The sequence below is a fragment of the Perna viridis genome, chromosome 1, assembly GCF_037379345.1.
Source record: "Perna viridis isolate PV_CMFRI_1.1 ecotype Kerala chromosome 1, ASM3737934v1, whole genome shotgun sequence".
Lineage (NCBI taxonomy): Eukaryota > Metazoa > Mollusca > Bivalvia > Mytilida > Mytilidae > Perna > Perna viridis.
Genome location: NC_142445.1, coordinates 10297610 through 10310609, shown reverse-complemented (window position 1 = coordinate 10310609; position 13000 = coordinate 10297610). Strand labels below are relative to the sequence as shown.

The 13000-nt window shown below is 33.8% G+C and overlaps 2 protein-coding genes across 4 annotated transcripts; both read right to left on the bottom strand.

Annotated features, from left to right (window-relative positions):
- Positions 1-450: 450 nt before the first annotated feature.
- Positions 451-6584, bottom strand: LOC148627188 (uncharacterized). 2 transcript variants are annotated; one of them, XM_088569226.1, is made up of 6 exons: positions 6320-6584; positions 5156-5338; positions 3528-3599; positions 2804-2931; positions 1921-2565; positions 451-1628 (listed from the first exon to the last, which is right to left on the bottom strand). In XM_088569226.1, exons 1-6 carry the CDS (start codon positions 6408-6410, stop codon positions 1491-1493), a joined length of 1257 nt encoding a protein of 418 aa, XP_088425352.1. In that variant the 5' UTR covers positions 6411-6584; the 3' UTR covers positions 451-1490. The 2 variants fall into 2 exon arrangements, with proteins under 2 accessions (XP_088425352.1, XP_088425359.1); XM_088569233.1 differs by lacking the exon at positions 6320-6584 and adding an exon at positions 5832-5911.
- Positions 6585-7469: 885 nt separating this feature from the next.
- LOC148627187 (transforming growth factor-beta-induced protein ig-h3-like) lies at positions 7470-12770 on the bottom strand. 2 transcript variants are annotated; one of them, XM_088569271.1, is made up of 6 exons: positions 12458-12768; positions 11802-12013; positions 11170-11359; positions 10815-10913; positions 8669-8776; positions 7470-7662 (listed from the first exon to the last, which is right to left on the bottom strand). In XM_088569271.1, exons 1-6 carry the CDS (start codon positions 12609-12611, stop codon positions 7556-7558), a joined length of 870 nt encoding a protein of 289 aa, XP_088425397.1. In that variant the 5' UTR covers positions 12612-12768; the 3' UTR covers positions 7470-7555. The 2 variants fall into 2 exon arrangements, with proteins under 2 accessions (XP_088425397.1, XP_088425407.1); XM_088569281.1 differs by lacking the exon at positions 8669-8776 and having other exon boundaries at positions 12458-12770.
- Positions 12771-13000: the final 230 nt, after the last annotated feature.

Genomic DNA, 13000 nt, shown 5'->3' with positions numbered 1-13000 from the left:
AGTCCAAATGTTTGATAATTCCAGTCATTAATGTTAAAGAATGAAGTGCCTTTGCTTTTATTCAGTTTGTAATACTAAATATGTACTTATGGACGTAAACTTAACAAATAAGATTCATTTCTTTAAATTAACTGAACAGAACAAAATAAGTGATTAAGTCCTTGAATTTATAGGAGTAATAAAATTCTCTTCAGGGAATACATTTGGCCTTCCCATGATTGAATGACCATTACCTAATAAGTTGTATTAGATATTTGAGTCGAAAATTTTTTTAACTAAATATAATTTTATAGGTAAAGAAGTTCATCAGGTGATTGATATTTAATTGAAGGAATGTCAACTCTATTCTCTGAAGTTAACAAAATATGGTACATGTATATTGAACCATTCTTAGTTATTTATTCAGATTTCTAGGAGTGTTTACACTGTCAATGTCATAAAAATTAACACTTTGGAATAGCAGATTTATTGGCAGAAAATATGACATGGAAAGTTAACAGCTACCCATGCAAACAAAGATACCAACAGAGTATAAAATGTACAGACAAAACAAGACTCTTTGAACATTCATGATGATACCTTTTGCATATCTGTCTGTTTTTCAAGTCCAAAAGTCTACCCATATCATTCTTACACAATCTTGTCTTCATTCATTTATCTACGGGCTGAAGCAAGACTGTTTGAATGACTAGTATAAACCTATGGACCAACAATCAAAATCTGGAGCATTTTCTATCACCTTACAACAGTAAGATATAGTACTCCTCTGTCAAAGCTTGTAGTTCTGTTTATTTGACTTTTTTTCATGTTTAGAACTTTTAAAGTGAGAAATAATGGGTATCAAATGAGCTTTTAAGGAGTTGCAACACTGACAAAAGAAAGCAAAGTACATTAGATTAATGAAAAAGTAGGCCAAGATTTTTTTTAAGCTGTAGAAATGTTAAGATTTTGCTGGTTTAACAACCCATTGTGAAATGGAGAAAGTAGTACATGGAAGTTGTTTTTGTGTTTTCCTAATTTACAATTTTTGATGTCCTTATAATTTTTACCATGTATATATTATGATGGGTTAACATTCAAGACCAATGAATTCATTGTTATGAAAGCATCATGAGGGGGATGACAGTGTTGGTCTCTACACAGCAAAATGATAACTGTTCTAGGCAGTTCAGTTATCTCTATGAAAAAGAATAATTTAAGTATTGAACAAGAATACCTACTTTGAGAATTGAGTTCATTACATGAGTACAAGCATATTTTTTTACTTTGCAAAATTATTGCCCATTTGAAATACCTTAAGAAGTGTAAGGAAGTGTTGACAGAAACAGGACATTTCTTTTTACCCACAAAATTATACAATGACTGTAAGAGACCTTTCTTCAAACATCTCTAGCAATTAAACTAATTTTGTCAATATAAAGCATGTCCTGTCAGCAACGATTAAATTCTAAATGTGCATGTTATCCCCACTCATGGAAGCATAATAAGCCTCAGAGAATTGTGCAGCATGCCAAGCCCACTCCGTTGTCATCTCCACAGCAGATTAATGGTCTTAGTTCCTCGTCTTCCTTTCGTGGTTTGCGTCTGAACCAAGACTTCGGTTGTTTTGTGTATATTTCAACCTCATCCTTGAAAAAAAACGATGGAATAATTTACTTCCTGTAATCAAATCAAGAAATTGATGAAAAGTGGGATTGCACAAAATGAAAAAAAAACTTGCTCTTTGCATCTGCCTCTCTAATGAGTACTATCGTTTTGGTGTGTTAATAAAGCCCGGTATAACATTATTAAATAGCCTAAGGGATTTTATTGGAACACGATTTTCATGAAAAAAAAATTTTTTTACAAAGTAATTATCGGCGTTTAATGCATTATAACTACATTGAGGATTAAAGTACGCCTGGTTCTTTTATTGTTTACCTCATCATCATAATCAAAGTTTGCAATCACTCTAGGTTCTGGAATTTCTTTCTGTACAGCAGGTTTTTCTTCATCAAGTGGCCTAACCCCTGCATCTGTTTCCTCATTGATGGCATTTTTCATATCTTCAGCTACCTGTTTTAAATGTTCATCAATTTCGCCACCACTACCACAGTTGACAATACCTGTAGAATTCATTGCAGACTCTTTACTTTTCAACATCTCGTGGCAAACATCTGTTCTTTCATTCTCTTCTTCATCCTCTGTGATGATGGATTCCAAATATGCTTCGGCTTTAGTTATTTCATCCATTAAACTGTATTCATGTGCCTCTTTTTCATTATGTAATAATGATGTGTCGAGTTCTTCACCACTTTCTGTGAAAACGTCGTCGAAGTTATTTTGTTCGTTTGCTTCTGATACTATATCGCTATTTTGTTTAATGTCGTCCACTGTTGTTTCATCTTCTGTTTCCTCATGTTCAGACTCTGTTGAAACCTTTCGGTCTTCCTCTGAATTGTATCCAGTATCACAGCTACAGGGTCTCTCGTGACTTGCTGTATTAATACACATTTCTTCCATTAGACAGGAGTCTGTATCGCACAGTTCCGGAAGCTTCTCTGTAACTTCTTTGTCGAAATGCACCTACAAATTTAGATGATGGAAAAAAAATTAAGTTTTCTATATTTAAAAATTACCACAGATAAGGTCCAAATATGTGCTTTGAAATCGTATATACTGAATTCTGGTTAGGGTAATTTGTCAAAAAGTAAGGAATCTATAGCCAGGCAATTATATTCATCAGAAAGACCGATATATCGAAAAAAATCGCTTAAATGCTATTTGCTAAGTGATAACAATGCTTATCTAGAAATTAACTTACTATTTCATCATTGTCGTCGTCTACTTCGTCGTTGTAGTCTACTACGGAATCATCAAACAGTTCGTCGACCATACTAGGTGATAAAGAAATGTCGTCTGCAACCAATGCCACATAATTTCCTTTACTTCCTGAAAGTAAGTGAAAGCTTCTACCATCGTTCCGAGGTACATAAAGTAATTTATTTGCAATGTTCACGCGAAAAGTACGAATGCATGTGTCATATTCATTTTTGTACCCGCCACACGAAGTGACGAGGTATTGTATGATACCCTCCGAAAGTTGAGTGTCCGCCTCCGACAATTTCCAGATGATAACTTGAGAACGGATCAATGAATTTTTTTTAGTGTTGAAACTGCACAGTTGTTTAGTACCATAAAATATAGGTTAAATATAAATTTCAGCAAAGTCCAAAATGTAGTTTTTTATTTCAGTCGTTTTGAACATTTTGCCATCCCCTTCTTTCACATTACGTGGCGGGGTATCATTTAAATTCCATTAATGTCCTATTTTTTATATCTTCGGTTTATAATTTTTTTTTTATTGACATTTTTCTGTATATGGGATTGATAGTTCAAGAATGATTCATAATTTCAGTGGTTCATGCTTGAATTACAAAATTTTCAAAGTGGCTCTTCTTTAAATGCCATAACACCAATCGAATATAATTATCTTTTAAAAAATCAGTATACTGTATATTGAACTGTACGACATGAACGTAAATTACCATTGTAAGTCTTTGGTTTTAATACTGGAGTTTCCTTTCCTTCATACTTCTTAGATTTCCTCTTGTCTTTTGCTGAAAATAACACAATGTGCATATATTAGTAGGAGAATGAATGTTAAGTCTTACTCGGAGTTGAGAAAATACGAAGAAAACATTTATTGACATCCTTTCAGCACCTGCGTATGGAGTTTTCATATCACGGCTGATACGTTGTGCCCGAGATTGCTGTAAATACGCAGACTTTTTGTATCGCTAGACTTCTTACAATTAGGCCTCTGGAACAGGGTTATATTGCTACAAGATTGAAGTCATCACTACAGAAGTTTTATGGTCGTCATCATGAACTCGTGGATCGTTACGGTGTATCCATCTGCATCATGAAAATGATTTGTTCAACGTGACATAATTTTCCTTCCTCTTTCGTCTACACTGGACTTGACTTTTAATGGGCAAGTTTTCTAGAAAAGCAGAGGACGCTTAGCCTGCCGGTACACCTGGTCAATGCTCCCAGTTTTCAGTTGAGCCCGAGTTGCTCATTTACTTTTGTTATGTTGTATGTGGTATTTTAGTTACTTTATGTTCTTTGTTGTGTTTGTTTTTCATGTCTGGTCTTTGTCCCTGGATTGCATTCTTTTGATTTCTGCTAGAACCTTGATTCCCTTGATTACTCTTGTAAACCTTCGAAACTTGTATCATATTTAAATGATTAAATGAATATAATTAGGTCCAACTCGGTACTTTTTATATTACACCGAGCTCATATGAAATTCTAGGTAAACCCCGATGGGTGCATTTCTTGTAGCAAGACCTAAAATGTTCAATTACTGTTATCTGTGATACTAGTAAGGCTACTTTTCATAGCCGTAGCCAGGTTTTCTGGTCACTTATAAGCAGTTTTACTTGGTTATTTGGTATGATGTCTCTTTAATTACAGGCTAAGATGTAAATCAAAGTTTTTTTCAAGGGGTGGGGGGGGGTCGATCGCACGCGTCGCACCCTCTCCTCCCCTGGCTACGGCCTTGCTTGTCCTGAGTCACAAGAAGTTTTGCACGTGTACCAATGATATGCCGTACACATGTAGAATCAGATTAATCACTAATGAAGTGTCAAAGTTCTTATCATTTGGCAATCAACAAGAGCTTATCCTCCCTCACATAACTCATCAGGAATTACTGTTCTGATTAATCTTGGCATTCCGTCAAAGAGGGTGCGTATTTCTGCATATTTTCTTCAATAAGACACATTCACTATACTACATATGCTTTCTGCTATTGTGGGATTCTGCCAAATTATAACAATAATATCACGATGTTATGCCAAAAATGATTGGTGTTGGAAATAAAGATAAAATTTTGGAATTTTGATCGAACAAACGGATTTATTTTACCTAAACAACATCAGTGTTCTCGGTAACATTAAAACAATGATTCTGCCCTGCCAATTCTTTAAACTTGTTCAAATACTCACAAGAGAGTTTTTTTTTATAAACGGAAAATGCTCGGCAGGGTGGGGTGTACTTATACCATAACCTGCATACAATATAAAGGAATGTACAGCATTCATTTTTCTAGTAAATAGAGTCGCATTTGTACTTAAAAGCACATCAAAAAGTGAAGTAAGAGACTCACCATGTTTTCTTCTTTTTCTGTTTCGCCTTCTGCCGCCAACAAACAGAACATCTGTGTGCTCTAGTTGTAAAGCCTTGTTCAATGCATTTTGTATTTTGACACGGAGTGGGCTGTGCATGCTACAATCTCTGACGGGGTGGGACGATAAGTTATTGGGGTAGCTGCATGGCGTGGAGCTGTAACCTGCGATATATACATAATTGGAACATGACGCGATGTGTTAACTTATACATCGACGGTCAAAGCGCTGACATTTACTTTAAATGCTAAGACAAGTTCCAGAATACATATAACTGACAATGTGAACTTTTCAAGAAATTTCTAAACAAACGAATACTAGTAAGTTAAATTTCTTGTTAGAATGATGACATGTAAACGTGTTGATTGGTTTTGTAAAATGAAAAAAATATATCGAAATGGTGAGATGAAAAATTAATGCTCATAAAATGTTACTTTTCACACGAACACGGAAATAAAGAATACAGAATCACAACTTTGAAACCCCCAAATCGTTACAAATATCTAACATACCGCATAATTCTACTTCTGATTATTCATCTACAATATTTATCAAATAGAGAACGATCTGCTTTTTAAAAAAAATCGGAAAATGTAGATTTTTGTTTATTTGTTATATTTTAAAATATTTTAACTTGTTAGGATCATAGCTACTGACCTTTAAAATTAGTTAAAAACTCCTTTAAAACTATTTCTAAATCGCCAAGGAACCAGTCCCCCGAAAGCTGTCGGAAAACTGCACGTGGTTCGCCGGTGATTCAATATATAGATAGTAAGATAATTAACTAAACTGTGTTTTGTGCAGATGTCTTCACGCAGAATATGAAATATATGCATATAGCGATTTTTACACAATGTTACATAACTGATGAACATTCTAATGAGAACAAAGCAATTAATGCACACGTTATATTTTACTAAAGTATCATGATTCTTTCCCATTCTTTGTATTTTATTACAAGCCAATACAACCGAAAATATAAACTGACCTCGAGATGACTTTGAACCTCAAATATAAATATTCTTTGGCTTTCTTAATTCTTTTGTACTTTATTCTTGTACATAACTTGGCACGCTTTCATTTCGATGTTTGAATTACATGTAAAACATCGAGGGAAAGTATAGCCCTGTCTAGATACCACTTACCCAAAACTGGATGGCAATACTTGTTGACAAATCCCAGGAATTTAGTTTTATATCTGTCCTTCAATAATCCAGAAAGACGAATCTCGCTCATATTATTTGTTCGTCACTAGGAATTACATCGATACCAAGTGCTTAGCTGTTGTTTACATCCGCCATTAGAACGCTGGATGTGTTTTATTTATTGCAAAAACTGATCAGTGATCCAGTATACTAATTTTTAATCGTCATTTAGACTACAACTTCTGAATATTGTCGAAATGTGTATAGACTTTTGGCAAGACTCATAAACGGGTATGTTTGTTATGTCATAGTAATTACTGCTCTTGGAATGTAAAATTAATTAACATTGAAGTAACGTAACTAATAAAATCGGAGACATCATAATAAATATTGTTGAAAAAATAATAATCTAAAATGGGATGTAAAAACATTTGCGATGTTGTATGGTAATGTGTTTACGTGTAGTGGTGTCCCTATTTTTAAGGCAAACAAGTCATATAATGTCATTCATTTCATCCTACGAACATAACTGATTCTATACTACGAAAGTAAAAAAATCAAGAGAACCAAGATTCTAGAGGAAATCAAAAGAATCGAACAAAGACCAGACATGGAAAACAGACAAACACAACAAAGAACATAAAGTAACTAAAATAATATATACAAAGAAACAAAAGTAAATGAGAAACTCAGACTCCACTGAAAACTGGGAGCATGGACCAGGTGCACCAGAAAGGTCAGTATTGATATCCTAGATTATGATCACAGCCGTTTAGGAATGAGAGACCAAAACAAGCATTGTTTAGACTTCGGTATTATTAGTGTACGGATATCTATGAAGACACTGGATTGCAGTTTGTGTATTAGGGCCTTAACCGCATAGGAATGAGAGATAAAGAGTCAAACAATTTTCTTAAACTTTGTATAAACTGCTAGTTTTCAGCTCTTTGATTGGTCACGTACATTCTAGTCAGAATATTTGGCTATGTTAAAGTTTAGTCTCAATCCAAATCATTCTGTATCAAAACTTGAATGCTTTGTCTACAATGCCACTAACTATAGTGGGCATATCAAGCTGTACGTTGATGAGCATTTTATTGATATTTGAGATAAACTAATATATTTCAAAAAACAAATTTTACATCCAAGATACTTGAGAATATTTTTTAATTATAAAAATATAAGAATATTTCTTACTCAACAAGAAAAAAAAATATACATATATAAATTGATAGTTTAATCTACATAGGGAGGTAGTAGAACTCTGCTGACCACATGTATTACTCCATTTACCACAGGAATATCCGGCCTTATCATTACTGTGTCATCTATCATCAACTGACCTGAAAACACAATCGTGAAAATCTTATATACATGCTTTCGCGGTTTTGAGAGAAGAAACTTGTATTCTAGTTTTATGCATTTAGAGATTTATAATTTATCACCCACATAAAAGTTTTGGAAAAGTCCCATGGTGTTTTGTAGAACTTAAAATCTGATGGTTATAGTAAAAGTCTGTTTCCAACTTTCGTGTTTTCATTTTAATCAGAAAATATTCATTTTCGTCAGTAATTGTATCCGTACTACTCTCATAGCTAGGAAAATACACCCATCAAATCAAACGCTCGGTTACTCCTACGACGTAAGAGGCAGTTCCGTTCCTCCATACCCCAACCTCTTATTTCCTAGCGCCATATTGCATAACGCTCGTTCCGCCGTTTCTTGAAATCGGCAGAATTATAGTAAACTATTTTCCATTTAAAACGTTTTATAGTTTCGTTACACGGGAGAAGGTGACTAAACTAAAGAAAAACAATGACCTACCTGATGAGAAAATTCATGGAAATCCTTTGTAAAAGCAGTTAAAATGAACTTCATATTTGGTTTTTAGCTTTTTGAGTGTGTAATTCCGGTTGATAAAATTACGGATTTTAATATTTGCGAAACGAACATATCAAATTAACTAACGAATTGCCTTTACTAACTTTGAGTTCGTTTTGTCAAAATTATATTGTATTCTGTAAAATTGGTGACCTAATTCAAAATTGCTGGTCATTTTGACAACTGTCCTCATTACAAATGTTTTCTAGGTATTTAACAAATATTTAGGATTTTTATCGTTCGATTTCTGGTAGGTTAAACTTCTTTTATATAAATGAAAGACATGAAGTATTTTAAAACACATGTTTAGCTAATTAACATTTGCGGTGGCTTTCAACATGTCAGATGCTAGAGGTTAGGATGGCACCAAGTCAGAAAATAGCTTTCCAGACAACCTCTAGCATTGCTGGAGTAACGCTCGGTAAATTTGTTATGAAACTTACTGAATCAGATGGCACTTGGACATACCTGAATAAGATGACACCTGTATAGCTCTTCCTTCTAATGTGTCAATACTCCCGTTCCTAAAACCAGCTTTAAATCGACTTCCTTTTATAACACTATATTTTAATGCATCTAAATAAGATAATTTGAATGACCAATTAAAATAATCTTTATGCAACCTATTGCATCAATCGGAACACCTCCGCCTTTCTAGTTACACAAAAGAAAAACCTCGGAGGCACTAGGCGCGGATGGTCAGTCCGTAATTTGACCGATCCGATTCTAAAATTATATGTGAAACTGGTTGAAGGCACGAGACCGCAATTAATTTTCAAGTGCATTTCAATATACACATTTGAGCAGATTAAAAAAATTCCACCGGCGCAAACTGAATAAAACTTCTCTGGCCTAAAGATATGTACAAACAGAATTTTATATATAAATTGGAGAAAATTTTACCATCATTTTCTGAAATTAATATATATAATTCGGAGATGGGGTAAACATGACAAATGAACTGAGTTAAAAGTCTTAAATTTTAACCTTCTTCCACTGAACCAAATCACAACTTTTAGTCAGAATTGATTAATGAAAAAAAATCCCATGTAATTTTAACCTATTTTCTGCCAATTAGAGGCAAAACTTCAGCAAATACGTTTCCAGTAATAAATATAAAAAAATGTGGAAGGTACCTATTACCAAAGTTGGAACAATATTCGAAAACAAGGGGAATTAATTGTGTTCTCGTACCTGAATTGTTTACCACCATTTCTTTTTTCTTAGCTCCTCGCGCCAAATTCTTCGAAGAGTTGTTGTTCTTTATTTCTATTGCTATCCAACTAAAATTTTTAGCGCTACCTGGTGGATAAAACTACTTTGATTCGCGTATGACTACAACTCTGGCAATTTTTTCAAGAGGAAATTTTCCTTTCCTCATCCGAGGTTATTTTTTAGTGTAGCGGAAATGGCCGAGTAGTTCCGATTGCCTATTTCATACAACGAAAAAGGAAATTAAAAGGATTTGACTGTGACCTCTGACCTTGTTAAAATGGAATAGCCCAATGTACAATAGAGCCAAAACCCTGTTGTCATTTAAATACTAGTAGACATCTTCACTCACACAGTTGAAGTATATTTAGCTCAGTATATTAGCTGCATAAGGTATGTTTGTTATAATACCAGAATTACATTTATATCATGAATTTTTATAATATTATATCATATTTAGATTAAAATATAACGTCTTTGTATATGCATTATTAAGTGTTTGTTTAGACCCTATATTGCATACCCTATATCACACCTCTAGACTTATATCGCATACCCTATATCACACCCCTAGACCTATATCACATACCTTATATCGCATAACGTATATCGCACCCCTTCATAGACTACACTTAAAGTATGGTTAAAATATATGATAATATGTTGAAGGTGAAACATTAATTAAAAACAACTTTGATAATTTGTGTCAGCTCTGATTTGATATATTATACTTATAACCTTCAAATATTATAATGATATATGTTCTAAAGCATTATACTTATTGTCATGGTCTGATATGTCTATTTGCCGAAATGTCCGGCATTCATAAGAAATTTGTGGTTGTCATGGTCCGAAATGTTGTTGGGTCGAATTGTCCGGCGCTGGTAAACATTATGGTTCTTATGATTTGCGAAACGTCTTTATTCAATTTAGTTTCGCTTCATTCTGTTTCGATTTGTATCGTTTAATTATGTTTTACTACGATTTGAATTTATTTTATCGAATTGTTTTGTTTCGATCCTTTCTTTTATCGATTATATTCGTTTCGCAATTTTTATGACCCAAGAATTATGGGTAATATTGATTTCGTAATTTTCGTAAACATCTGGACGCCATGCATACTGCAGACTATAATGGCCAACCCTATCTTGGAAAAACTATGATTCGATTTGTATTTAATTATCGAAGCTAGCGAATATTTTCCGAGACTGGTTTGGCTCTCAATCGCATTTACACAAGTATACGCAAATGAAGCTGCCATGATGCTGTTTTTCAGCTCCTGAAAATGAAGGACAAACCGGATATTGATGCTTTTTCTTGCCATAAGTATACAGAACCATGTTGATAATACAACCATAATCGCCCCCTTCGGGAGCATATAACGAAACAAAACTTATCTTACCTGTTAATTTCTCTCTGTTCTGTATAAGTTTGACGAGTAAAACTTTTGGGATTTCATCAAACGCTTCATTTAATGGAGCGAATATTGTATGAGGTCCATCTACAATAAAGGAAATTACTTTAATTTGGTTCATCAGCAAAAATCAACGGACGGATTAAAAAAAAAACACCTCAAAGGTTCATTAAAAAAGCTTGGAATATTTTCTTTCAGATAAACCCTGTTTACACTGTAATTTTTAATCAAAAAATAAAACAATACACAAGAGGAAATCGGGGGTTTCTACAAAAGGTTTTAGTGAGAGTACAATTCATACAAAGATCATGTGTATATATTGTAGTTTTGTTAAGTACTTTACCTTTCAAAAGATCTTCCAAGCCGACTGGGAAAAATAAGTTAACATATTTGGTAAACTCCTGATGACTTGTGAGGTATTGCAGGGCATTCTGATTTGGGAGTTGGTACAACCATCTATCTATCACATGTATCACTCCATTTGAAGCTTTCTGGTCACCCTTTAGCACATTTGCACCATTAACAGTCATTGTCTAAAGGGAAATAATTCTATCGTAACATGATATTTTAGCTACAATTTAGTTCATGAAGTTGCGTATTTGAATGACTTAGCGTAAGGAAACGTTTTCTTTCATCAGTTTCCTAAACAGATTTTTTGGTATTGATTTAGAATAGTCCTTTAACTTTCAACTGCCTGTATAGTTGAGCTTGTATCTTGTTGTTATAACATGGTTTATCCCGGGCTTTTACCCTGCTTTACAATTGATTATCGAACTTCATTCTTCTTAGAAAACTTTTAATGGACTCCACAATCCTCCGATTTTATCGTCAACACATTGACGAAAGTTAACGAATATGTATCTTTTGAATAAATAATTTGAAAGATTTGTTAACCCTATATACATGTCTGTGGAACATGTTGTAAGAAAAAAAACCACCACACTACAATTTCGTGTAAAAATGTAAAAAACTCACATCCCCATAGAAATTTATCTTCATCTTCATATTGTCGTTCAATGTAACAATCCTCTGTTCGTCAGTGAATTCTTTAACATAGAGTTTCCAGCTCAGTGTATGGTACCTCATTATTGCTCTGAACAAAGCTTTGTCCTTTTTTATTGTCTTAAGAACACCTTTGGGGAGCTGTTTGAAAGCGTCATCAGTGGGTACAAATAAAGTAAACGGACCTGAAGAAAAGGACAAGGAAACAAAATTTAGTTAAATAATTCTCAAGATAAAGATCAAGATACATTTACAGTCTGGCTATTATAGTCCGTGTTCTTACTTGAGCTCATTAACAGGTGAATATTGATTCATGTGCAAGATTGTATGTTGCAGTTTGTTTCCATTATCTTGGTTAAACATATTTGTGGACTATGCTGTGACTTATTCAGTCCACAGTTACTAGTTGTTTTTTTATGACTGGCATCATTAAAGTTTACTGTCTTTACCCTGAGATGCAATGAGATATATTACTTTAAAATAATATTTAAAAAAAGATAGATACTGCTCGTCGTACGCCCTAGTGTACTATTACATTATAATAAATTCCCGCTGATAAAGTCGTGATAGCTAAAGCTCTTGACGACTGTACATATGTCGCAGTAACCATATAAAAAATGAAGACTCACCTGTACCCGAAAGCATGTCAATTAAGCCGGCTTCCGCCAACAACTTTACGAACTTTTTACCATTCATTTTTTTAGCATGTTCCGGTATTGTAGTACAAACAGCAAGATGGATAGCGTAAACTACTAGAAATAAAAGTGCTTGCCGGGTCCACATGTTGATCGAAGGCCTAAATATAACCGACTATTTCATAGATGTGTAATATTTAGTCCCATTCCCCCAGAGAAGTGCACACAGTCCGAACAATATGAAACCTTATCACAACACATATGTTGACGTGGATATTGTTCTCAAGGAAAACCCCTTGTACCTATTCATAGATGATCGTTTAATTTTAATCTATATTTATAACAACCTAAATATGTACACTATTAGATTGTAGTTATAATACTTCAATTGTATTAGTCTTGCAGAAATTCACTTTTAGACATGAATTTTCTGAGGTACATGTACAAGTAGGAAATGGAGTTTATCCAATGCATGGAGACCTATTACTCTTGGAGGATGCAAAATATGTCACAACATGCACGATGACGGCCATGGAT

Bases quoted from the DNA above. Each gene is read 5' to 3' on its own strand.
- LOC148627188 (XM_088569226.1), bottom strand. From the start codon at position 6,410: ATGAGCGAGATTCGTCTTTCTGGATTATTGAAGGACAGATATAAAACT. The intron at 2,932-3,527 runs GTAATTTACGTT...ACTTACTTTCAG, and splicing joins AAAACCAAAGACTTACAATG to GAAGTAAAGGAAATTATGTG. The intron at 1,629-1,920 runs GTAAACAATAAA...TTTTTTTTCAAG, and splicing joins ACTTTGATTATGATGATGAG to GATGAGGTTGAAATATACAC.
- LOC148627187 (XM_088569271.1), bottom strand. From the start codon at position 12,611: ATGTGGACCCGGCAAGCACTTTTATTTCTAGTAGTTTACGCTATCCAT. The intron at 10,914-11,169 runs GTAAAGTACTTA...CCTTTATTGTAG, and splicing joins CTTGGAAGATCTTTTGAAAG to ATGGACCTCATACAATATTC. The intron at 8,777-10,814 runs GTAAGATAAGTT...TATCTTATTTAG, and splicing joins GAACAGAGAGAAATTAACAG to ATGCATTAAAATATAGTGTT.